This window comes from Chelon labrosus (genome assembly GCF_963514085.1).
Source record: "Chelon labrosus genome assembly, chromosome: 16".
NCBI lineage: Eukaryota > Metazoa > Chordata > Actinopteri > Mugiliformes > Mugilidae > Chelon > Chelon labrosus.
In genome coordinates, this window is record NC_140349.1 from 14,720,378 (window position 1) to 14,745,420 (window position 25,043).

The window sequence follows — 25,043 nt, forward strand, 5'->3', positions numbered from 1 at the left end:
CCGTCTCTAACTCAGTCCAGCAGAGCACAGATGCGTTTCTCATTTCACATCTCAGTGGAAGAAACACAAAGTCAAACCGGTAAACATCCCTTTTCGACAGGGGTTTTATTCCTAGAGGTGAAATGGCTTTGTTTGTGTGTATTTGGTTGTACAGTACAAGTGTTCCACTCCTGCGAGTCTCGTCTGCGTTTGACTGTTTCCTCTCACGCCACAAACCTGTATGTCGCTCCAGCACACATTTACAAACGCGGGGCTCTCATCCAGACTAGGTTCCTTTTACCATTACGGCACCGGGCCTTTCAGCTCCGCTCTCAAATCAACGGGCCATCGTACCTTGTCCGGACCACCACGCCGATTGTTACTCAAGAGCAAAACCTGGTTGTATTGATCCTCTCTGGCCTCCCTGTTGTTTCAGCTGAGCGAGCAGTACATCGGAGGGAATGTTTGTACACGAGTGAGTGATGTACGGAGTGATTTGGAGCTCCCTCCAGGGTACCAGAGGAGGAGCCGATTATGATGGCAGACATTTAGACAGGCATGAGGGAAATAAAGTAGAGGTTGTTAGGACTCATTGATTTTGTTACGGCACCAATCTCAGCTGATTACGCAAAATGACAAATTTTAACAGCAATATCAATAGCAATTGTACTAATAGAACAGTCATCGTGGGTTTTTATATCCTCACAGCCCCTTTAATGTGCTTGAGCAGTAATACTTAATTGAAATCATACTATAACTAAAATAAATTGTTTGAAACATGGAAGCTTTGAGTTTATGAATTGACAGAGAACAAGGTCTCGATCATGTTCAATCAGTGTTTGTTTCAATGGCAAATAAAACAGTATCAATATGCCTTGAGAAATACAAACCGCAAGTTCACCGATCAGGCATAACATTATGACCTAATATTGTGTAGGTCTCCCTTGTGCCTCCAAAACAGCTCTGACTCATCAGAGAATGGACATTGTTTCTTCTGACAGTGTCCTGTGGTGTCTGGCAACAGAATGTTGTTAGTGGGGACCTTTGGGTCCCATGGGTTGAGGGGAGGGACCTCACATCAGTTTGGGATCTTGTGAATTTGAAGGCCAGGTCAACACCTTGTGCTGTTCTTCGTGTTTTTTTGAGTTGTTCCTAAACTGTTTTTGCGTGTCAGCCTGTGTCAGGCTGCATCCTGCTGGGGATGGCTGCTGCCATTAAGAAGTGTCTTTGCTATGGGGTGGGGGTGCCTGGTCTGGTCTAGGTGGATGGTACATGTCTAAGTAGCATCCACACAAATGCCAGGTCCAAAAGGTTCCCAGCAGAACATTGTATTGTTACAAGATGGTCAATGTTATTTTACTTCTCCTGCCATGTGAAGTGAGACTAATCACCGTGTACGAGAAGGCGTTCAGGACACACACATATGAGTATAAACTACAAGATAGACAAATATAGGGCAGTCACACAGGGCCTTCATCTGCTGGCTGTTACAATATATGTTGTCTCTGCCAACTGGGCTTGGCACGCACATTAGAACACATTCTCCGATTTCTCAGCATGCCCCTAATGTCATGCTCTCGGGTGGGGATGGAGAGGCTGATGGCCGCAGGGCATGGCCAGAAGGACATTTGTAAAATTTAGCCATACAGAGAGTATGAGCAATCGACACAAAATCCATAGACCTTTGATTTTTTTTCTTTTAAGACAGATATTTTGACTTCTTCAACACAGGATATCAGTGAAGGCTGCATTCTATTAAGTTGATACTGTGCATGATGGCTCACCGGCGTCCCTTAATGGAACAGAGCCACCATTATTATTTATATTTACACATGTGGTTTTCCTGCTAGGACAAGATGTCTGCTGTGAAAAAGTCATTTTCAAATTGTTGCTTCAAGGAGGGGAGCGGGAGGGATGAATCGCAGCGCGTGTGTTCGTGAGGTTTGTGAAAAAGAGCGAAAGGCAGTATGATAAACCACCTGAATCTCGCCATCCCGGCGGGGTACCTGCTCCATTCTCCTTCTTTGATCGCGTTACCCTCTGTTCCACTGAATCAATACATCAAAGCAGACATACAGCTGCTGCAGATCCAGCTACACCACCACACATATGTCTTCTCTCTTAGCGAGCCTCGGATAACTAGCTGAAATAATTTAAAGGGTGCATTTGTTCTTTCTTGTCTTACTCGCTGAAAAACACCTCAGCCTTACAAGCACACACTGGATACTATGTTGTGAAAATTATAACTCCTCAGTGGACGAGTCTTATTAAAAGGGTGAAGGTTTTAATGTCTGTAGTAGCAATTGTTAATAAGTCAAGCTGCTTTTCTTTCTTTCCATTCACAGTTAAAATAATCAACATTCACACGCCATTTGAGGACAATATCTGGCTAATTCTTCTGTTACATGTTATTTTGAAATGATAGTCACCCATTTTATATTTGCTTTTACCGTGACATGGGGCCAATCTAGGATGGTGTTCTCTCTTATGGACATTTACACTTTTGTCTGCCATGGCACTTCAAACCAAACCAGTAGGCCACTACATATCAAGTCGAAAGGCCACAAGGGATCAACTTAAATCACCAACTCTGGTTCAGTTAGTGTAATTTGAGTCCTGCCAATGGAGCCAGTGAGTTGGTTAATAAATAAAAAGAACAGACAGCGACTCACACAGATGCTACTTTATGATCTTTCATTGTAAATTATTAACCGCGCTCGTGTATTTTCTCTCTTTTTTTTTTTTTTCTTTTTCCTCTCTACCCTCTCCCTTGTCCCGCTCTCCCAGGTGAGGAATGATCTAACTAATGAGCTGGAGAAAGCTGACATTCAGATCGCAGACACAGAAAGTTTCTCCAACGACCCCTGTGTCAATGTCAAAAAGCTCAAGGTAAGTGATCCAGTGGGGGCCCTGACAATCCGCACTAAATTAAAAACCTGCTTTAACATATACTTTAATATATACTGTATGGTACTGGTATGTTTTTTTGTGTGTGTGTGTGTGCGAATTGATGCCACCTAAAGTAAACCCTGGATGATGAATATTTTATCCAGTATCTCCCTCTGTGACAGGGCAGAGCAGGGCAGTTCTCACTGAGACTAGTGGAGCTCTAATGAACAGACTGTAATGACTGGGAGGTCTCTACACTGACCTCTAATAACCTGCTCTGACTAATGGACGCTTGATGGGCATTTAAGGATACACCGTACGTACGCACATGCGCATGTGCAGGATTTATTATTTTCTCACCTCTCCTGTTCTTTAAATTGAAACGAGACGCCCCAATTAGCCCAACAGTATAGTCAGCAGTTGCGTATCAGGCCTGTACATTTAACACCACTTGTTTCTGGTGCTAGATTAGAGGAAAAAAAGGCATGAAATTATCTATAGATGTCGGAAGTGAAGAGAGAAAATGGAAGAAGGGGAAAGAACAGAGACCGGGAAGTGGCATGAAGATAAGCTGTCTTTCCTAAAATATATGTGTTACTCTGCGTGTTGAGGGCTGACATTTTAAGCTGACGCCACCCTTCCTTGATCAGCGTCTAAATATGCAAATCACAGCGTCGCCTCAGAATCCTTTCAGAGCGTTTGGATGGTGTGGGCGGGGGGCCTCTGACACCCTAATGGTCTGTTTCCCGCTCCTCATTCAAGCTGTCTTCCTGACGGCTACGTAATACGATGAGGTAGAGGGTGACACAGATTTCTTTTTTCTTCTTTTTTCTTTTTTTTTTACAGTGTGTGCAATTGTGCATGTGGAAGTGTACGCGAGGCGGGGCTGGGGGATAAGGGGGCCATGGCGTCACGGTGTGATCCGCAAATAGAGCACTCACTTCTGCAGTATTCCAGCTGAAATATTCAAACAGCCTTCTGCCGTCGCCTCTGTGGGATCGCTGTTACAGCCCTCCGCATGTTTCCGCCGCATTTTTTCTCATTCTCTGTCCCAGGTCCCTTGTTTGTTATTGGACGGGCTCAAGCTCACACACCATGCACACACAAACACAAGCACGTCTACACTTACTTTCTAATTTTAGCAACTGTTAAGTGTATTCGTCCTCAGTTTGAACACTTCTTTTGTGACCGAGGGGAGCTTGCTTTCAAAAGCATGAGAAACATGTCCCGAAATCTAAGTTAAGACCGAAAATGCTTAATTATTTATTATAACTTAATTATTTATTATCCATTCAGATCTCTTGCCCTTCAAATATGACACGTCAAGGGACGGTTTGTTTCCCTTCCCACCATAATTTGCGCCTCAGTGATACAGCGGTTGTTGCATGGCAGGGGAAGCCTCCATATGTGTTGTACTGTCAGATACAGTTAGTTCACTTCATTTAGTCACCGCTTTCTTTAAGTTGGTTGTAAATGCACAGACACTGACAATGAAGAGTTTAAACCACTGAAACTTTAATTGAAAAAGCCTTTTTCTTTCCCTGATTATGATTACATACCAATCTACCGCTTCATTCTAGCCACAACCTTTAACCTGTTGATCAGGTGCTGTGTGATCATTATAACACGCAATGTAATAATATAAAGCATGTTGCAAACAATTCTCAAGATTTAGCATGCTATATATTCTGCGCTTTCGGACGATAGGAGTTTTTTTTTTTTTTTAGAGTCCCTATAACTGTTAGGGGCGTTCAGGGAAACTTTTGCTTTGGCCAAAAAGAACATTGAGTGATGTAAGTGTACAATAACGGGCCCAGTGCAAATGTATGTTAGCTGTTCAAACAACCGTCTTAGTGTTACACTTAAAAAATGAAACAAAATATAGAGGAATGCACTGACAGTGAAAGGTTTATTGTCTTGAAAATGGAGCAAAAATGATAAAGTTATCATCGCCCATATGCTATTTTACTGCATATTGCTCTATGCCCTGCTGAACTAAATGACTTTGCTAGCTGTTTTATCACTTCACGTTCATATTGCAAATGCAAACAGAAAAACGGACCTTGAAGGTGTGTAGTTATCCCGGCGGAGCCCCCCCCAGAGGCTACTTATCCTCAGAAAGTCCACAGAACTGCTTGGTCCGAAAGCACCTATTGTCTTGTTGGCCTATAGACGCAGAGGATCTGCTCAAGATAAATGGGTTCCTCTCAAAATATCATTATAAGTTCGCCCATTCCGTAAGGTCTTTTATTGGTGCTGATGAAACTGATGAAGCACCTCTGCTGGTTCCAAATCCCCGAATAGCAGAGAGCTGCAGCAAGAGCCTCACACTGCGGACGTTGAGCACTCAGGATTCCTCACATCCGGCTCAAAACGCTGACCCATAACGTATCCCAGTTCTGACACTGCGACACGACCTCTGGCACGTGCTCGGTGTTATTTTGAAAGCACTAGACCGTTGATTTCAGTTAGAGAGTAATGTGAAAATTGTGCTCATAACCGCGATTCACGTCGGAGCAATTAGCGATCGGATACACACACACGGAGATCCGTCCAGCGGTAGTATGTGTTTGATCATGTCTGCGCACCGCACACGCGCTGCTCAGTAATCATCACAAACAGATGGGGAGATGGTTTTAGTAGGTAGAAGCAACACATTTGCTGCCCAGTCGACAAATCACATCCCCCACAAGCTCATAAAAGACCTTCATTAGTACAGCATTTATGTGTGTGCATGTGTGTGTCCCTAATAAGCCTTAAAAGAGCCTGATTGGACTTATGAGCTACAATATTACTCAAATCATTATCACATATAAATCACCATTATAAAGTTACCAACAACCCTGTCACGGATAAAATAGTCGAGGCTGCTAACACAACCCTCTTTGAGAACAATTATTTTGCCGGTTACATAAAAGCACCAAGCAATGAGGGTAATTTGGGGCCCTGTAGCGCCCGAGTCCATCTGTAATGCACTAACGTAACACACTCAGTCATGCCCTTGCCCACAACTACACAGTCTTTTCATGTTGTTGCCAGGCAGGCTAGAATTTATAGTGAGGCTGTGGCCCTTGGCCATCGCTGGAGTCATTTGGGTTAAGTGCCTTTCCTTCAGGGAAGAGCAGTGTTATTGAGTAGCCGCTGGCACGTCTCACACACTAATACACACCAAATGGCGCAAGAGTGCACCCCGGAAAAGTTCATAGTTGTTACCTGCCCTGCTCGCACATCTACACACATAACACATTGTGGCTGTGCCAAGGAAGTGGAACAGCTCTGTACAAAAGACCCCTTAAATGTCCCAGCATGCTCTCTGGCTCTGAAGAGAAACCACCAGAGAAGGCTGTAGAAGGCTGAGCTTCTCAATTTGATGAAAAGTCTATCTATCTATCTATCTATCTAGTAATAAGTAATCTTGCTTTAAGGAATTGAAATTAAGATGACAGTGATCAGTTGCTCTCTCTGATCAGGGGATGCATGACATATGGTACGGGGACTGCCTGAGGGAAGACTTAATGAACTGTATTTGTATTGGTGTCTCATTATCCACAACGCCAGGATACCATAGTTTCACTGAAATAAAAGCTGGGCACTTGATTTTTTTAATCATCCATTTGATTTTTCCTGACGCGTTTTCATGCCCTTTGTTAAGGTTTTAATGTACGGTTGTTGTAATGTAAAGCGTTTTCACCCAGTCAATACTAGACGGAACTGAAGGTTTCAGAGCTGCATGTAGCACTTAAAGTGGATGACGCTGCAAAAACACAGTCAATATTAAGTATGTTTTCCTAAAGAATGAGAATCCAATTACAGAGCTAAACAGTAGGTCTGCTACTGAGTAATGTTGAGTAACATAATGATTCAGGCCGGTCTTCAGTTTTCCTTTGTGCCGCCTAGAGAAGACAGAGCTACGTTTTGTTACTCTGTCTCTGTCTGGCATGTCTGTCTGCGCCATCAGTTTTGAATTATGACAGACCTTTGTCAGTATATCACGTCCATGCTCGTTGAACAGATGTACATTCATCAAACCTGTGTCAGAATTGTTAAATTAGATTTGGGACAATTTTGTTGTGTTGTGTCTCTGTAGCGAGAGTTTATATCCATTTACTCGTACAAATGTGTCCTCTCCAGCCTGATTGGCGAGCAATTCTGCTCTCTGACACTGTCTGGATTGTAATGGATGTATTTACTCATGGGACAGACATAGAGTATCGATGAATACCTGCATTTGTTCACCATGGCTGCATGCGGCAGGGTCACACACACACATTGACTTTTTTCCTAAATCTCTAGTGCCTAAATTGACGTTCCAGAGTAAAGAACTTGGAAATGCCACACATGTTTTGCAACATTAAAGCTTGGGAGTCACAAGGTCACAATAAAAAGCTAGCGCAGATAGACTAACATCCTAATCTGACAGCAACACAATCCCATAATTATGACGCTTTATACCATGCTCATTGCACACTGCACTGTATCATATATTGTATCGGCGTTTGCTGAAATCTCATTTAAGTTTATGTCAGGTTTATTTCTTTATGTTTTTTCAGGACAACGATGTGAGAATCATCATCGGCCAGTTTGATGAGAACCTGGCCTCTAAAGTCTTCTGCTGTGTAAGTCGTCAGTCTATATTTATACTGTTATATCACTGACTTCATGATTTAAATAAAGGGCTGTTGGCTGATCTGATTAAGCCATAGTAACATCCACTGTGTCATACATATGTATCCAAAGCTGACTGAAACTAATTTCATCTCATTATAATACGTTCTTTGGCCTCACATCATTTAGACGGTTTGAGCTATAACAAGAATTCTCCAAACAGTAACAGTAACAAAGAGTCCTGTCATAATGTATCTCCCTGCTGTTTCTTCAACCCCCCCAATACTCCTTCCAGGCGTATAACCTGAACATGTATGGCAGTAAATACCAGTGGATTATCCCCGGCTGGTACCAGGGCAACTGGTGGGAACAGGCCAACACCACCAACTGCACCACGAAGAAGCTGCTCACGGCCATGGAGGGCTACATCAGTGTGGACTTTGAGCCGCTCAGCGCTCGGCAGATCAAGGGCATCTCTGGCAGGGTGAGTGGCACCTACTGTTGTTCTCCAGAAAGGGTTTCTTTGGCTGAGGTGCTTCGAAGAGCATAGAAAGAGAAAAAACTCACAGTCACACTGGTGCTGAGGTTTCCACCAGGCTTGTCGTTTATTATGAGACAATAAGATGCTCAGCCTTAATAGGCATGGATTGCTCTTGTTTAGACATACTTGAACAACAGAAAGAACACATGTTCAATTGACAATGTCCAATTTAGATTCTCTCAGACTGATACAAATGACAATAAATGCCCACCTCAAGACAGCAGTGCTTTATTAAAGGTTGTAGTTCTGCAACCAGATACAAACATATTGTTTTGCAAGTGGAATTTCATACTACTAAACTAAATTTATACTTATTTTCCTCTGAGCTTAGTCATCACTGGAAGTTTTTTATTTTCTCTACGTATGATTGCAACACTCCTGTGGCTGCATCATGGACTTTTCCTGTGATTGTATGCGAGAGCATTTGCTGAAAGTGTTCCTTTAATCGTGTTTAGAACATTTTGCGGAGGTACCAGAGAACCCTGTTTACAAAAGGTATCTGAGATGCAAGTCTTTAAACCGGAGAGCTCAGCCTAAATTAATCATAAGGACACTTCTCTTTTCAAGACAGGACTATTTCCATTTACTTGTTGTCTCAAGCAGTGCGGAAAATAAATCCTTTTTTTTTTTTTTTTTTGTGGGGGAAGAAGTTACAACAACTCTAATGACTTTGGAATAATATAATAGCTTAATCTCCTCTCTCTTGCTTGTCTTTCAGACTCCCAAGGAGTACGAGAGGGAGTATAGCCGGGAGCTTCAGCAGAAAGGTGTGGAGGCAAGCAAGTTTCACGGCTTTGCCTACGACGGGATTTGGGTCATTGCTAAAACCTTGACACGGGTGATGGAACTGCTGCGGGTAAAACAGCGGCAAAACATCTATCACAACTTCACCGTGGATGACCGCGAAGTAGGGAAAATGGTGCTGGATGTCATGAATGAGACTAACTTCTATGGAGTTACGGTAAGTTAGGGAGCTGGTCAAATAAAGCTCTACCAAGCAACACATTAAGTACACGTATGGCAAAGTATACACATTTTTTGGGGTCTAAATGGTTTTCTTTTACTTCACTCATTTTCATACTGTATATGGAGCTACCCGATCACCCTCTGTCCCCTTAGATCCTGTACATTATAAGCAGGCAAATAGACACACACATACTTTAAAGCAATGCAATCAAACCCTCACAGAACATGTTGCCGTTAAATAAGTGTTTTTTGAAGGTGCAGTAATTCAAACATTTAGCTATATAGCCTCCTTGCCTGTAAACACTGAATGTTCATTGTGTTTTCATGGAGCCAGCACAGCGCACGGAGGCATAAATCACTGCCATGTAATACTAGATGTGTGTTGGTTAGCCGTTCTTGTCTCTGAACGAAGCCTAAAGTGATGTCATTTGGAGCTACAGACTCACTCCATCGCTTTCAAAATTGATCCTGGTGGCTATGCTAACTGCAACAAGCTGCGTGTGTACTGTACCCCTGTGCGTACGTGTGTGCGTGTATGTGTATGTGTGTGTGCTCACGCTTACTTCCCGTTGAGCTGTAAGAGGATAGCGCCTGTTCCCTTGGAAAGGCCACTCTGTTATTAGAGGATGCCACACTGCTCCCAGCCTAGGCAGCCAGTGGGCCTGCTGGACGATGCTCTTGTTATATCATGTTCGTAACTGGCTTTCCAAATAAATGGCCTGAACTGCAACTGAGGACAACAAAGAAGGAGGCCATGAAAATAATGGATTTTTGAAAGCATGGAAGTTATAAATTCCCGCTCCAATTTGGCTGTGACGACCCTCAAATTAAACCTGAGAGTCTACACTTTTAGTCTAATTTGATCTTGCACTGTTAACAGCTAAAATAACAAAAATGAGACAGAGATACATATTAAAATGCTGCACCAACAGAACGTTGTCTTGAAGCCCTTTGTGACCGATGCTGCCGGGGGGTTCTTGTGCGTCGCAGCACTATACGAAGTCCTCCGTCATCATTCCTCATCCCTAAACTCTCACCTCCCTCAGCACAGACCCACTCAAGCCTGCTGATCGGGAGCAGCCTGACACGGAGCTTTTCCTCAGAGACCCACGGAAGCAAAGCGATATTGATGGACACGTAACATTTCATTCACTTTTTATTCCAGGCACACAAAAGACGAAGAGGTCCCTTTTTGCGCGGGCAGTAAATCTTACTCTCCCCTTTCATAAGCATATCGACCCGTATTGATCGTAAACATGTCCCCACCACCCGTGGAACATGTACTTAAATCTTTTACTTAAGCAAATGTAGCCGTACACTGTGTGTCTAGTGGGTCAAATTGCCGTTGCAGTGAATTGTGAGTACCCTGAATTTAAGTTGCTGTCCTCATTTCTGGTGAGAACACAATCAACTAATGTCAAAAATAAAATGAGTACATATTGTACACATGGAAGAGTTCTACATGGAAGTGTACTAACTAAAATATGTGATTTGAGACAATGTCAGTGTCTGCAAATAATGAGAAACGGAAATAGTTACAGTTTGAATTGTCAGTATAGCTACAGTAAATCGGGATCCATTCAGTACAGAATATTGTTTATTTAATAAGGATTTTGCAATGTCAGTCTTCAGATTAAAAATCTGAGCGTGCATATTGTGCGAATGGTAAACAATGTTTGACAGTGGCACTGCAAAAATAATTAAATGCATCTTTGTACCGAGAGATTTAACATCTGTTGAATATTATGGGCGCTCTTTTAAGGGATTGCATGAAATGAGATCAAAACATTCCCTGTATGTAGCACACACTTAGCACATAGAAACCTCCGCCCACGCACAATAACAAATTAGGGAGGCAATTTCCCTTTGACGCTGCACACACATCTTTTTGTGCTATTTTCAAATTCAGATTTCAAAAGCAGCTGTTACACAACTTCCTTGGTTTGTTTGTGGATTGCAGGCACCACTGAAATGACTGATTCTGACAGTTTACCCGTGGTTTAAACGTTACGTGCACATGTGTGGGATCACATCCTGACTACAGCCCTGTCACTTCTCATGTCCTGATTCTGTACAACGTGTTTGCTGTGTACACTCATGTCTCACGGGACCAAACCGTGTCCGTCCGGTGCTGATCTCGATCCTGCTGCTGAATCAGTGGCAGTGGCAGCTGCAGCAGCAGGAGAGTGATCATTGAGGGCTCCGCAGTATTGATCTGGCTGCTGTCAAGGCCACAGAGAAGAAGGCTGACATTAGCTTGAAGAGACTTCCAGGGCACAGAGAGTGCAGATGACTGCTAGAACCACAGAATGATGTTCGCTGGAATTCACCTGGGAGGGCTGCAAAGGAAGAGTAGCGGCAGATTGTGATTGGAGAATGACAAGTGTGTGGGTTTAGGTTTGTTTTTTTATCTGTGGTCAGTGGTCATTGTGTTGGTATCAGTGTCTTTCTAGGTAATAGTGAGTAGCGCAGCCCGAGGCTGAGGTGAGAGTAGGATTATGTGTATCTGCTTTTTCTCTTTTAATGCGTGTGTGGGTATGTGTGTGCATCACAGTTACACTGACAGCCACAGCTCTCCCACCTAAAACCCTGAAAACCCAGCGGGTGTCACACCTGCAGCCCACAGACTGACATCTCATTTGATCCCGGGATCCTCTCACTGCCAGTATTTTCACCTCCGCAGACATCGCGATACCTGGCCGCCTCCACCACGTCACCTCAGAAAGACACTATCTCTCTCACACACACACCCACACACCCACATGCCTAGACACAGTGATTGCTCCATCAGTCACCACTGTGACACAGGACTGAACATCCTTTGAATACCAGACAATGGACACATGTCTGGGTCAGTGCAGAGAGTCTGGTGGAGTTTCTTATTTTAATCTTAGTCGACATTTATGTCCAATCGCAAGAGTACGTTCCTCTGTATATGTTTGATATACTTCGGATATTCTGCAAACTGCGTATATGACTGTAGGAAACAAATTGTGGGCTGTTAAAATAACTACACACCATTTTGGTTGGGTTTGTGATCGCTCCACTTTTGCTGATTTAAAGGCCAATTACGGTGGTGGGTGCTAATGGAGAGCCAGAGCATGTGTAGCATGCAGCTGCTCTAGAAACCTAGATACACACTCTCATTATGAGCTTAAGTCAAGTTCGCCTTATTTCTAACCAACACTGACACTGTTTACACACCACCGTTATCTAAATGTTATTCCTAATGAGCTGAGGTGCAGGGCTGCACTGTAATGTCCTGTTTACACTACACGTATAATTACATAGCATAGTGTGTGAAGGGCTGCGTGCGACGAGGGGAACTTGTTAACGTCGCCAAGTCGGACTGAGTCTGTGGCGTGAAGTTTGTGTTAGAAGACGTGTTATACCGTCACCGCGGTGGTAAAACGCACGACTGGAGGATCTGTGTCCCCGGAGTCGCTCGCATAGGCTTAATGTGACAACATAGCAAGTGCATACACGTCAACATGCATGCATACGCACAGACATCAAAGATGCCACACAAAGAGTGGGATTCAAACAGAGGGGTGGGGCTGAGCTCTGCAACTTCAAAGCTTGCCGTCTTTTGAGGCAAAATCGGCTCCACAGACCCCCCACCACCCGCTTTCCCCTCGGCTGTCTTTTAATCACACAGTGCTAATCTATCTATCTATCTATCTATCTATCTATCTATCTATGGCAGATGGTTTGAATTAATTGAACAGTATTGGTAGATGTTAAGGGAAAAGGGAAATAAAGAAAGGACGGAGCAGGAAGGAGAATATAGAACAAAAGAGAAGGGGAACAAAAATAGAAAACATGGGAGGCAAAGTGACAGAAGCCCAATAATTTGAATACGTGTTTGAGATATTGCCAAAAGTTGGCGACGCTTTTATCTACCTTGTGTGCCTTTGGCTTGAAATTATTGCTGTGGACCTCAAATCAGACACTCTCCATTGTTCTTTTTTTGTCATTTTCAGATAGTCGCTTTAAACAGATAAACACGCCTTTTCCCTGGGAAGCAAAGTGTACAATCTCAGTAGCAATGACTGACCACTTCACACTTTCTTGAGGCCAAACATTTTCAATTGCTTTTTAAACACCGTCTGAGACCTGATTTGAAGCGGGGCTAAGTGAGCTAACGCATTTAAATCAACCTGCTTTGCTGACCTGATGTTGTTCCGAGGATATTAGCAAATGAATTGGCCCAGGGATCATTTTGTTTGCGCCTATAAACAGATCAATTTCGGCCAGTTCTAATCAAACGGGGTGCAGCGTGAGCAGAGGCGCTGCCCTTTTCCTGCCAATGCTCCGGTATCAGCAAAGGACTGTGCATAAATTTAGTAGAACTAAGCTCTTTTTCTTTTTCAGCTGAACTCACTTTAAAGCTTAGGCTGCATCTTCGTGAGCATGCTAACAGCTTAAAGTTAGCATGCCTATTATATGGGTTTACAATGTATGTCAAATATGCTTTTTGTTTTTGCTGTTTTCCAGGGCCAGGTCATGTTTCGCAATGGAGAGAGGATGGGCACGATAAAATTCAACCAGTTTCAAGGTACGTGTGAGACTGCTACGGCTCAGTTCTTGATATTAACCTCTTTTGATTTTCCCTTCACGTTTTGCTGTCCTTCGAGGGCCCCTGCTTGCATTGTTTACTCCCCTTAATCTCTCTCAATCTATTTTGAGTGGAAAGCATTGATTGAAAACATCAAGAACTATGTATGCTTTATTGATGGACCTTTTGCACTTCACTTACACCTGTCACTCCTGCTTCCAGTCATCTGCACTCGCCCTTAACCTGACTCCGCTGAGCTGCGGCAAGAATTAGAAATCGCCAAAACATTTTGAATCCTAGCTACCCGCGACAGTGCTCAGTAAGACTTAGAACAGTTTCAGAAATGTTGCTTTTGTTTCTGGCTTTAACTGACACAGCTGATGTCCCAGCACCTGTAATGGGCGCGGAGGGCTTAAGTAAAGCTGCAGCAGATTCGTACTTGCTAGACAGGCAATCCAAAAGATTTCACACTTTTGAAGTCAGACGCTTCGCAAACGCAGTTACAGTTTCTGGTTGTTTTTCTGCAGAGGATTATTTGCATGACTGTAAGAGCTGTAATCTCAGAAAAATAAACACGAGTTCCTTAGACTGCTCTGTGTTTGTGGTCTCCACAGGCGTGGGGCTGTATAATAAGGCTGCACGTTACTCTAAATCGTCTCCACCGTGCTCAGTCTCTTCTGCGGTTTTAAGATGTATGTATTGACATTGAATGTTTGCCCTTGAAATCCAGCCCGGTGCTCTTTGTTTTCACGGCGTCGTCCTGGGGTCGTTTTTGAGCCAGCAGGGTTGGCTGAGTGAGAGAATAACCCAGAGATTGCATCTCCATGCAGGGGATTCCCAGCTCCGAGGCTGCCGCATGTAGCACGCTGCATGCTGCTTTTTTAGTCCTCCCTGCTTAGCCATCTTATCTTCCTGACTGCAGAGGGGCTTGATCCCTCTGGCTGCATATAACACACTGTGAGCGAGTGTGTTTGTGTGTGTCTCCTCTCGGAGAGCAGCGGGGACATGCTGGTCTGTGTGGCTTTGTTAGTGACTGTTGAAAAAGTGCTGTCATGAAAAAAAATTAGATAAAATCAATGATTAGAGGATAATTAAACAGAAACTAGTGGAGGGTAGCGTTATCTGCACACAACCTTGTGTTTCTGTCTGTCCTTAGCCCCTTACCCTAACGTCAACCATAACCCAGCTTTACCCAGAAACCTTAGTTTTAACCCTCAAAACGTAATAACAAACCCTACAACACAACACCTATGCCTGTATGTGTGAGAGAGAAGGAGAGACAGCATGTGAGGGAGAGATTCTCAAGGGCATGTTGACCTGTTTCCATGTGAAATATTGGGACACCCTGAATTAGAAATCGGCAGCTTTGGATAAGTAACGGAAGCAAATCCAATAATGCCTCTGTCTGATCGCACATTTCTATCAATTCCAAACGTATGCCTGCCAATTTTATTATTCTGTGTCCCTTTCCCTTTTGCTATCCCTTCTGTCCCCAACATACTTTCCTCCTTTCCTGTCATACACTATATTACCAAAAGTATTCGCTCACCTGCCTTTACTCATTCTATGAACTGAAGTGCCATCCCATTCCTAACTCATAGAATTCAATATGATGTCGGTCCACCTTTTGCAGCTATTACAGCTTCAACTCTTCTGGGAAGACTGTCCACAAGGTTGAGGAGAGTGTTTATAGGAATTTTTGACCATTCTTCCAAAAGCGCATTGGTGAGGTCACACGCTGATGTTGGTCGAGAAGGCCTGGCTCTCAGTCTCCGCTCTAATTCATCCCAAAGGTGTTCTATCGGGTTCAGGTCAGGACTCTGTGCAGGCCAGTCAAGTTCATCCACACCAGACTCTGTCATCCACGTCTTTATGGACCTTGCTTTGTGCACTGGTGCACAGTCATGTTGGAAGAGGAAGGGGCCCGCTCCAAACTGTTCCCACAAGGTTGGGAGCATGGAATTGTCCAAAATGTTTTGGTATCCTGAAGCATTCAATGTTCCTTTCACTGGAACTAAGGGGCCAAGCCCAGCTCCTGAAAAACAACCCCATACCATAATTCCTCCTCCACCAAATTTCACAGTTGGCACAATGCAATCTGAAATGTACCGTTCTCCTGGCAACCTCCAAACCCAGACTCGTCCATCAGATTGCCAGATGGAAAAGCGTGATTCATCACTCCAGAGAACGCGTCTCCACTGCTCTAGAGGCCAGTGGCGGCGTGCTTTACACCATTGCATCCGACGCCTTGCATTGCACTTGGTGATGTGTGGCTTGGCTGCAGCTGCTCGGCCATGGAAACCCATTCCATGAAGCTCTCTGCGTACTGTACTTGGGCTAATCTGAAGGTCACATGAAGTTTGTAGCTCTGTAGCAATTGACTGTGCAGAAAGTCGGCGACCTCTTTGCACTATGCGCTTCAGCATCCGCTGACCCCTCTCCGTCACTTTACGTGGCCTACCACTTCGTGGCTGAGTTGCTGTTTTTCCCAAACGCTTCCATTTTGTTATAATAGAGCTGACAGTTGACTGTGGAATATTTAGGAGCGAGGAAATTTCACGACTGGATTTGTTGCACAAGTGGCATCCTATGACAGTTCCACGCTGGAATTCACTGAGCTCCTGAGAGCGGCCCATTCTTTCACAAATGTCTTGTTTCACAGTCTGCATGCCTGAGTGCTTGAATTTATACACCTGGGGCCAGGCCAAGTGATTAGAACACCTGATTCTGATCATTTGAATGGGTGAGCGAATACTTTTGGTAATATAGTGTAGGTATCGCTCACTGTCTTCTATCCCTGCTTAACGTTCCGTCCGTCACTTCTTCCTCGCTTGTCAGGGATCGCGAGTGTGTCACCCTTTTGACACGCTCGCGGGAAAAGTTGGGGGCTGGGGGAGGAGAAGAGGGACCACCTCTGCTTGAATATTTCAAAAGGGAGTGATCCTCAACATGACCCTATCATCTGTCCTCATCCTCTGATCCTCCATTTTAGCCTGTCAGCCTGCCTGAATTTCTTAGTCGAGGGCCTCGATGGCTCTTCTTCTTCCCTCTGTCTCTCATGGGGAAGACAGATAGCTCAATATCAGAGGTCTTGATCTCAGTTGCCGTCCCTCCGAGGACAGATTTTAAATCAAGACACCGCTGAGCATGGCAGATAAGGAGACACGGCTCTCGTCGTTCTGCGAGGAGAATTAGAGGTTCAGTATACAGTATGTATCAGCAGCGAGGTGAAGATGTGATGTGGGTGTGGGTAAAAGGTTAAGATGTTTTGGCTCTTTAGAGATGTATGATAGGATTTACCGCGTACAACTCACAACCCTGAGAAGGAATTAATTTCCTGCGTTGCCGTCGTCTTCTCCAGGAATTTCAAATAACAACACCCCTGCTGCTGTCAGTATACCTCCAGGCAACGATCCTCTCACAGTCCTTTCAACTTAAATAGCTCACATATCACTGAACTGTACCACCAGTGTTTTTAAAGGAAGCTTTATTTTGTTCAGTGCTGAAATAGCACACATCCGACACGACACACAGTGAACTGAACTTAATCGGAAGAACTCCAAATGCAATCACTTTTGAAAAGACAGCAAAAAAAAACAACATTTTGTTTTAAGAATAATAATTTAAAAGATGTCACTGATGCAGTATTGTAAGGCAGAGAGTCACAGAGTTTTGGGGTTTGCCAACGAGCCCTGCCTGAGGATCTGAGGCTACACTCTGGCCTAACACTTTTCTTTTTGGCTTTTAGTGTGTTTCTTGTATGCAAAAGCCTATGGATTATAAACATTCCTTGGTTGCCATACAGCTGCAGGTTACATTTAAATACTGCCATGGATTTTCATTGGGACTGAGATGGCCACTTGACATTCCCAAGAGCAATTCCTGAACTATTTGTAAGCTTTGTTTGACTTTGATTGAGTGCATCACATTCTTTAAAATGACTTGTTCTATGCCTGAAATTTGGGGACGGCACACTTCTCGCCTTGGGCCTTGTCCTTCTTGTGGCAGGCGTATAACTCTGCGGTTTCTCCGTTTGTGTGAACCTTTTGGTCAAGAAAGGAGCGCAACAATCTGCATGAAGGGTTTAGTGTTCCTCTTACAGTCTGATACTTTTGTTCCTGTCGTTATTACAACTTTCTGCACGTCTTTGGCAGTAATAGACGGTCGGAGTTACTATTTTTTGAAACGTACAAGGTTGTGAACAGATGGCTGACAGGGGGACACGACAGAGAGAGTATGTAGTACCTGGTTCAGCTTTGACCATTGCTGCATGTCGTTCCCCAGCGCTTGTTCCCCGTATTTCCCATCTGTCTACACTGCACTACACAGAATCAAGGCAATAATGTTAAAAAAAAAAAGAAATATTAACATACTAGGAAGTGGAAAAATAACTAAGTATGATGTTACCATTGGTGCTCTTTTAGGATTTGATTCTTGTCATTTCAAATAATGAGGCTGGGATAAATCCCTGCTACTGAAGATGGACATATTTAAGAATGAATGTAGATTTCTTTTTTTTAACTGTTTTTCTGAAACTTTTAAGGGAACTCTTTTCGAACAAATGAAATCCAGGCAATTATTTGGTTGTGGTCTTAGTCTGTTGAGTTAATGAACGAAATGAACCGCAGTGGCCGTGCTCGCTGTAATAAAGGAACATGTCAGCGTGGCTAACGTCTTTTTAATAGCTTTTGAACAACCTCATTCTATTCCACACAGGAAAAAGCAATATTGCGAGGGATCGTACTTAAGTGAAATGCTGTCTCTCATATATTAACAGTCCATCAGTAAAATAACAGTTGTTTCATAGGGACTTATCAAACAAGAAGGCATGAAATGTCACCGCACAGACTGAGCGACAGGTTTGAATTTAACAGCCTGCTGCAGCCTTTCGATATTGCTTGTGGTGATAGAGTGCAGCGAGCGTTTTAGCATCTCAAAGAGGGGATGGTGATACGCAATCTCTTTTGCTGTTTCGACTCTACAAAACATGGGTTCAGGACACATTTTTATATACCGTACTAAAACGGTCAAATATATTCTATCGTTTTCAACATCTGCTGCAGCTTTGATGTCAAAACTGGAGATGGAATTAGGTGAACACGGTACCCTGTGATGCTGCAGCAGCATTTTCCTAGTCAAGGACATTGCCGCCAAAGAGTTCAATGGGCTTGTTAGAGTGATAACAGAGAGTAGCGGAGAGATTTGAGCATGCACACCGGAAGAAATTGCAGGTTGTGTGTTCTGTTTACAATAAAAGACACCGGATAATCTCTCCCCTCCTTGCCATCTCCTTTTCTTCTCCTCCCTGATGTATACTCTAAGTGAGCAATGTTTATGAGTGAATGGCCAGGCTTGTCTGACAAGGTCATGTTTCCTCCGATATGACACCTGAGAGGCTCATCCCTGCTTCTAAAAGAGGAGATGCTGAACCCGCTGGTGTTTACAGGGTGGGGCTTGCAGCAGTTTGCAGTCCCTTGAAAGTATCTTAGAAATATACCCAAGCGTGATAGCCTGTGTTTATTTTTTCCTCCGACATCTGTTGGAGAATCATAGCGCTCATTTGAAGTCTGGTCTTGCTATATTAAGCTGCAAAGTTATCAGTTGACAGCGTTGAAGCCTTTTCTTTCCAAAAGTTGTGAAATCTGACGTTGAGGATGTTTTGTTAAATCACTAATGCGTTTTGGAAGTGTGTTTGAATTGTTCCTGGTCATTCAAGTTAACCTTAGTCACATTTTGTCCAAATAATAATAATAATCACTGGTGCAACATTTTATAAACCCAGGAAGCTGCTTTGTTTCCATGAGGATAATAATTGCCAATCGCAGGCATGTTCCGAAATGTTCAGCCTGCAAGAAAACATTGTGTCTGACAGGACAAATTACCTGGCTAGAGATCTTTCATATGGCTGCTATGCCCTCCCCCTAATTAAAAAAATCACTGTCTCTGAATATGTAAAACTAAAACTAGGCCTTTAAAAATGTACCTACTGCACATACTGTAAGTCCACTCTGCTCTCAGGAACAGACTGTAAAAATAAGCATTCTGGTTGGCCTTAGAGAAACTTTCCAATTTCGCTGGGTGAATTTGAAAACGTGTCTTCTAGCGTCAGACTCTAACCACGCTGTACACCATTTCACACAGCGAAGGTCAAACATCAAACAGAACTGACTCTGCCCAAGACACAATTTCGAGCAGAGGGGCTAGCTATCCAAAATGACTTGCTGTGAACGCGCCAGAGCTGCTGTCACCGTTGCGCCAGCTGTCGGGGTAGTTCACAACTTTATGCAGAATGTCGTTTTGAGCCTTGTTAGCAGTGTGGTTGTGGGGATGGCAGTGTGTCAGTCTGTCATTTCATGGAGGGATTGCCTTGATAATTCATACAGATATTCAGTCTCCCCAAAGGAAAAGTTGTAATGGCTTTGGAGATCCCTTGATGTTTCATGTGGCGCAGCCAACAAGGCAATCTTTGCAGATTGTCTCGATGTGCGCCGCTGGATGGATTGGCACAAATGTATTCAGAAATTCATCAAACTGGTAAAGTGTCTCAGCAGCTACTGAATGGACTGTCAAAACACACACATTTACAGTGTGTTCTGCTTAAGTTCTGTTCACTCAGATGATTAATTAGGTTATTTAATATTATATTTTTCTATAAAACTGATGAATTTGTTATCAGTCCCAGTTGTAGGTTGTTGCAAGTGCCAAGTAGAAAATGTTAACATGCAAAATAAAGATCATTCGTTCTGATTTTGTGCAGCACATTTAACTGCTTTAAAAGTGTACAACAACTGGATAATTTAAGCACATTTAATTTAATATCAACATATTTGTGTGCTTTTTTTCTTTTTTCTTTTTTAACAGATGGCCAAGAAGTGAAGGTGGGCGAGTACAACGCTATTGCTGATGTGCTGGACCTCATCAACAACTCCATCAGGTTCCAAGGTATGAACGAGTCTAGACACGTGTGCATGTGCCTGTGTGTGTGTGTGTGTGTGAGCGCTGACTGAGGTATGTAATACTCGCCGAAGACAAAAAAAAAAAAAAAAGGTGACGCATCTGATGTCTGTTTCATTTGTTAAAGCGTTGACGCCACTTATCGCTCTCCTCTTTTGTCCTCCTGCACTCTTGAACTCGCTCCCTCCCTGCAGCACACACAAATACTCCAAACGCTCCAGCAGACACTTTCATACAACGCCACTATTCAGTGAGGGGGACTCGCCACTCTGAACGGTCCTCCTCTCCACTAAATTATTTACCAGTCCATTTTTCACCCCTGCCGTGTTTGCCTGTGTTGACATACTTTGTAATTTGTTTGATCCTCCTGGCCATTCTCCACTTGGCCACTCTTTCTCCATCTTCTCAGCTTTGCCCCGCACACAGACACTCTAGGGCTGCACCATCTAAAAAGCTTGTTTCCAGCTCCCTGACCACAGTAAGTGGAGATGTGTAAGATGATTCCATTGCGATCGATTGGCACACTGGCAGGAGAAAAAAAAAAAAAAAAGAGCAAACGATAAGAAAGAAAGTGCAGGGTCTAACTATAATAACTTGACTGTGGTGCATAGAGAAACAGGCACTCAGCTAGGGAAAACTGAGGGCCAGGAAATGGATCTTAAATAACTGCCGCGGTGTCACCGCTTTGCGGATGAAGAGAAATAGATTGGAACGGAATAAGTTGTCAGAGTGAGGAGTGAAATTTAAAATGTCAAGAAAAAAACATGATTGTATTAACATTCTCAGCTTCTGGGCAGAATAATCTTCGATAATAATTAAAATAGTTTCACTGTTTTCATAAAGCTTGAGATCTTTTTTTTCCTGCTTCTCACAGGTGTGGAGCCTCCCAAGGATCGTACGTTTGTGCGTCTGCAGCGGCGCCACATCAACGTGCCCCTCTACAGCATCCTGTCCACCATCACCATACTGGGCATGCTCATGGCCGGGGCCTTCCTGTTCTTCAACATCAAGAACAGAAACCACAGGTCAGCATCCCGCGTTGGTGAAGCACAGCTTTAAAAGTGTATTCTAGATAATGACTGTGTGAATGTGCAGTGCAAGGAGGAAAGCAAATTAGAGGATGATTTAGTTTCTGGGAATTCATGTTACAGGGCTCCAAGTGTACCTAGTGCATATCCAGATAACAGACAGTGGACACGCAGGCCAGAACTACCTGTCCACTGTCTTTGTATACACTCTTAATAGCAACTTGACATCTTGATGTGACAGCTTACACTCAGTTAATGTGTAGGTCCCCCTTGTGTCTCCTAAACAGTGACTCATCAGAGAATGGACATGGGCCTTCTGAGGGTGTCCTGTGGTGTCTGGCAACAGAATGTTGTTAGTGGGGGTCTTTAAGTTGAGAGGATGGGCCTTTGTTTCTAGTGAATTTGGAGGCCAGGGGGGTATTCCAGAAAGCAGGTTTACCGCTAACTCTGGGTATGTAAACCCAGAGTTAGCGGTAAACCTGGGATTTCGGTTCCAGAACGCTCAAAAATGATCAGGCTATGTAAGTAACTATAGTAACATAGGCTCTGAACTTAACCTGGTAGGGGTAGGTTTTGTTCAGGTTATGTTCGGGTATTTAAGTGCACGTTCAGCCAGACCGCTTTTTCCACACTTGTCACACAATGACGTTTCCTTTTGAGGAAGATCCAATTGACATTGAAGCACAAATCATTCGGGCTATTCACCGTGAGAGGGTATAAGACCACGACTTAATATCCTTTCTTTTCCTGATGAGTTTTTGCCAGAGCACTACTGTTTTTCTTCGGAATCTTTAATATATTTAAACAGCATTCTCCATCCCCACATTTCGAACGTTACGCATCGTGGATTCGCTCATCGTAATTGTTGCGCGTGCGATAGCCTATTGCACAACATTGCAACGTTGCGCAATGAATTAGTTCCTGCTATTGAGGAGCAGATAGGAACACATTCAGCAACTTGACATCAGAGATGGTCAAAGAATGCGTGATGAAATCTGTCACAATCACTTCAACCAAAAAAAATAAAATAAATGCACGTAAGACTGTTTCACACATTTATTTGCCCATTGCGTGTTTCATGGCCTGAAAAGAGAAAACACTTCATTATAGAGCAAATGTTCTGATCCAGTGTTCTCATGCACTGACAGAAAACATGAAGAAACTATGCTCTAGTCTCTGCACAGCATTTCTTTACCTCGATTCCTCCTTGACTGCTGATAATGTCTATTCATCCTCCTATTATTTATATGAACGGTAATATTGGCTATAAATTGGTCATTTTCGAACATGCAAGGCTACACAAATTAGACAGAAGTGGGCCTATTAGGGTAAATACATTGCACTTGTTCATTTTGCTCCTCCTGGGAGGTTGAGGGCTCCGATGACGTGCCCCCAGGAATCCCCTCCATCATCGGACGCCCTCGATTGATACTGATCGCCAACTCCTCCACAGGGGTGAGGGGGGACACCGCTGGCCCAGAACCGGTCTTCCTCTCCTCTGCTTTCTTCCTATTGGCTTTGAAATGAATGTAACTTGTTGCAATATGGCAATTCAAGAATATAATACTGGATAAGTGATGTCTAAGATGATGCACTCAGATATATCTTACCAACTTGGACAATGTTTTTATATTTTGTTTTGACCTGCGGCCACGTTCTCTTGAGGGCGGTCGGGTTACATCTAATTAAAAATAATACAATATATGACAAGGTATTCTATAGTATAAGAAAGTCTCATACAAAGAAGTTAATATGTAGCCTAATATCTACTGAATTATTGTGCTTCTGACACATTAGTGTGCTATATCCTACTAAACTTACGCATTTACGCGGTCGGCAATTCTCTGCCAAGCAAGATCTCGTTCCTTTTATTGCTTTTTTCGTTATTATCGCTCTTTCCTCCTCGTACGCCTCGAGCAGAACTTGCTGCTCCGCTTCAGAAAAATAGGCTGCTCTGCGCTTTGCCATTTTTAATCATGGTTTCGACTCTCAATAGATGATGCCTTTATAACTTCGCCGTGATCACGCACAACTCTAGGTTAAACAATCCGGGGTTGATTGAACTGATTGCAAACCGGTGTTTTGGAACCGACAGCTCGGGTTTAGTCGCCTCAGGTTCAGACAAGCCAGAGGTTAAGTTTTATCTCAGTGTTTGTTAAACCTGCTTTCTGGAATACCCCCCAGGTCAACACCACAGTTGTTCCTAAATCAAGTGTGTGTGCCTGTGTCTATTGCTATGGGGTGGGGGTGCCTGGTCTGGTCTAGGTGGGTGCTACATGTCTAAGTATCATCCACATCAATGCCAGGCACAAAAGTTTCCCAGCAGAACATTGTATTGTCACAAGATGGTCAATGTTATTTACTTCTCCTGTCAGTGGTCATAATGTTATGCCTGATTGGTGTATGTGACATGGTAGCTTCGTGGCTGACAGAGTTCGGCTATGTCGTTTGCTCCTGGACATGTCTAGTCTTTTGAAGACCCTTTGCTACTCATCCGAGTATATTCTTCAGTTCTATAAGGCCGGTGAGGAGTTGAGGTTGAAATAGGAACATATGTGGATGTAGCTCATCAGAAACTCACATGTCTAGTGTCTGTTAACAATGAGATGCTTACCTGTAGTTGGAGGAGAAACAGTTTTGCCAATGAATTGCACCCTAACGACCCATTATCAGCAAGAGATTCCAGTCCCAAGGTGAAGCTTCTTGCTGTTTCCCAATTCAGAGAATTATTTTCCAAGTTGACATAGACCATTTCCTCTACCAGAGCAGTTGCCCTTTTTTAAGCTTTTTCTTTTTTTTTTTTTTTGGACCTGGATGACTCAGAACCTTCACAGCCATCTTTTGCTCCCCACACAGACCTGCATGCAACCAAAGCTTGTTCAAACATAATTTGTCAATACTACTTATACAACACAGAGAAGTCAGAGATCTTCCAGTACCTTCTCCCTAGCCTACACGTTCTGCAAATTTATATGCAAATATCTGTTTATAGAGATAAGCAGTGAAGAGCAAGGACAGAAGAGTCTATGGAGACTGAATTGTACTGGAATCAAAGTGTGTTGAAGCATGATAATGATGATTAACCTTTATCTTTCTACAGATACACTTTACATTTCCCTGTCTGTGCAAGATTCAGATTTATTCTGCCGTCCATTTTAATCTTTTCTAATCTTTAATTTTCCCTCCCTAAGGCTAATCAAGATGTCCAGTCCCTACATGAACAACCTGATCATCTTAGGAGGCATGCTCTCCTACGCCTCCATCTTCCTGTTCGGTCTGGATGGAGGTTTCGTTTCTGACAAAGAATTCGAGACCCTCTGCACTGTGAGTTCCCTCAGTACTTTCCTCTGATAAATAAAACAATGAGTGATAGCTGTGGTTTGGTGCCTGCCTTATTCAGTAGCAGCAGTGCAATTGAATTTAAAGGAGGTGGCACTCCTAAAAATGTAAAGAACCACTAGACTAAAACACATAGCGTTTACTTTTAACCTCATTACACATTCACAGTTACATTAGTCGTTGT

At 43.4% G+C, this 25,043-nt stretch overlaps 1 protein-coding gene across 1 annotated transcript in view; it reads left to right on the forward strand.

Annotated features, from left to right (window-relative positions):
- gabbr2 (gamma-aminobutyric acid (GABA) B receptor, 2) overlaps nucleotides 1-25,043 on the forward strand; it is a gene marked incomplete at its 3' end in the record, with an annotated part of 169,916 nt that overhangs the window by 91,390 nt on the left and 53,483 nt on the right. The window contains exons 4-11 of the mRNA XM_084563825.1: nucleotides 2,767-2,868; nucleotides 7,419-7,484; nucleotides 7,769-7,957; nucleotides 8,733-8,975; nucleotides 13,478-13,538; nucleotides 20,400-20,480; nucleotides 21,367-21,517; nucleotides 24,712-24,844. Of these exons, the coding sequence (XP_084419951.1) occupies nucleotides 2,767-2,868; nucleotides 7,419-7,484; nucleotides 7,769-7,957; nucleotides 8,733-8,975; nucleotides 13,478-13,538; nucleotides 20,400-20,480; nucleotides 21,367-21,517; nucleotides 24,712-24,844 (1,026 nt within the window). The remainder of the gene's footprint in view (nucleotides 1-2,766; nucleotides 2,869-7,418; nucleotides 7,485-7,768; nucleotides 7,958-8,732; nucleotides 8,976-13,477; nucleotides 13,539-20,399; nucleotides 20,481-21,366; nucleotides 21,518-24,711; nucleotides 24,845-25,043) is intronic.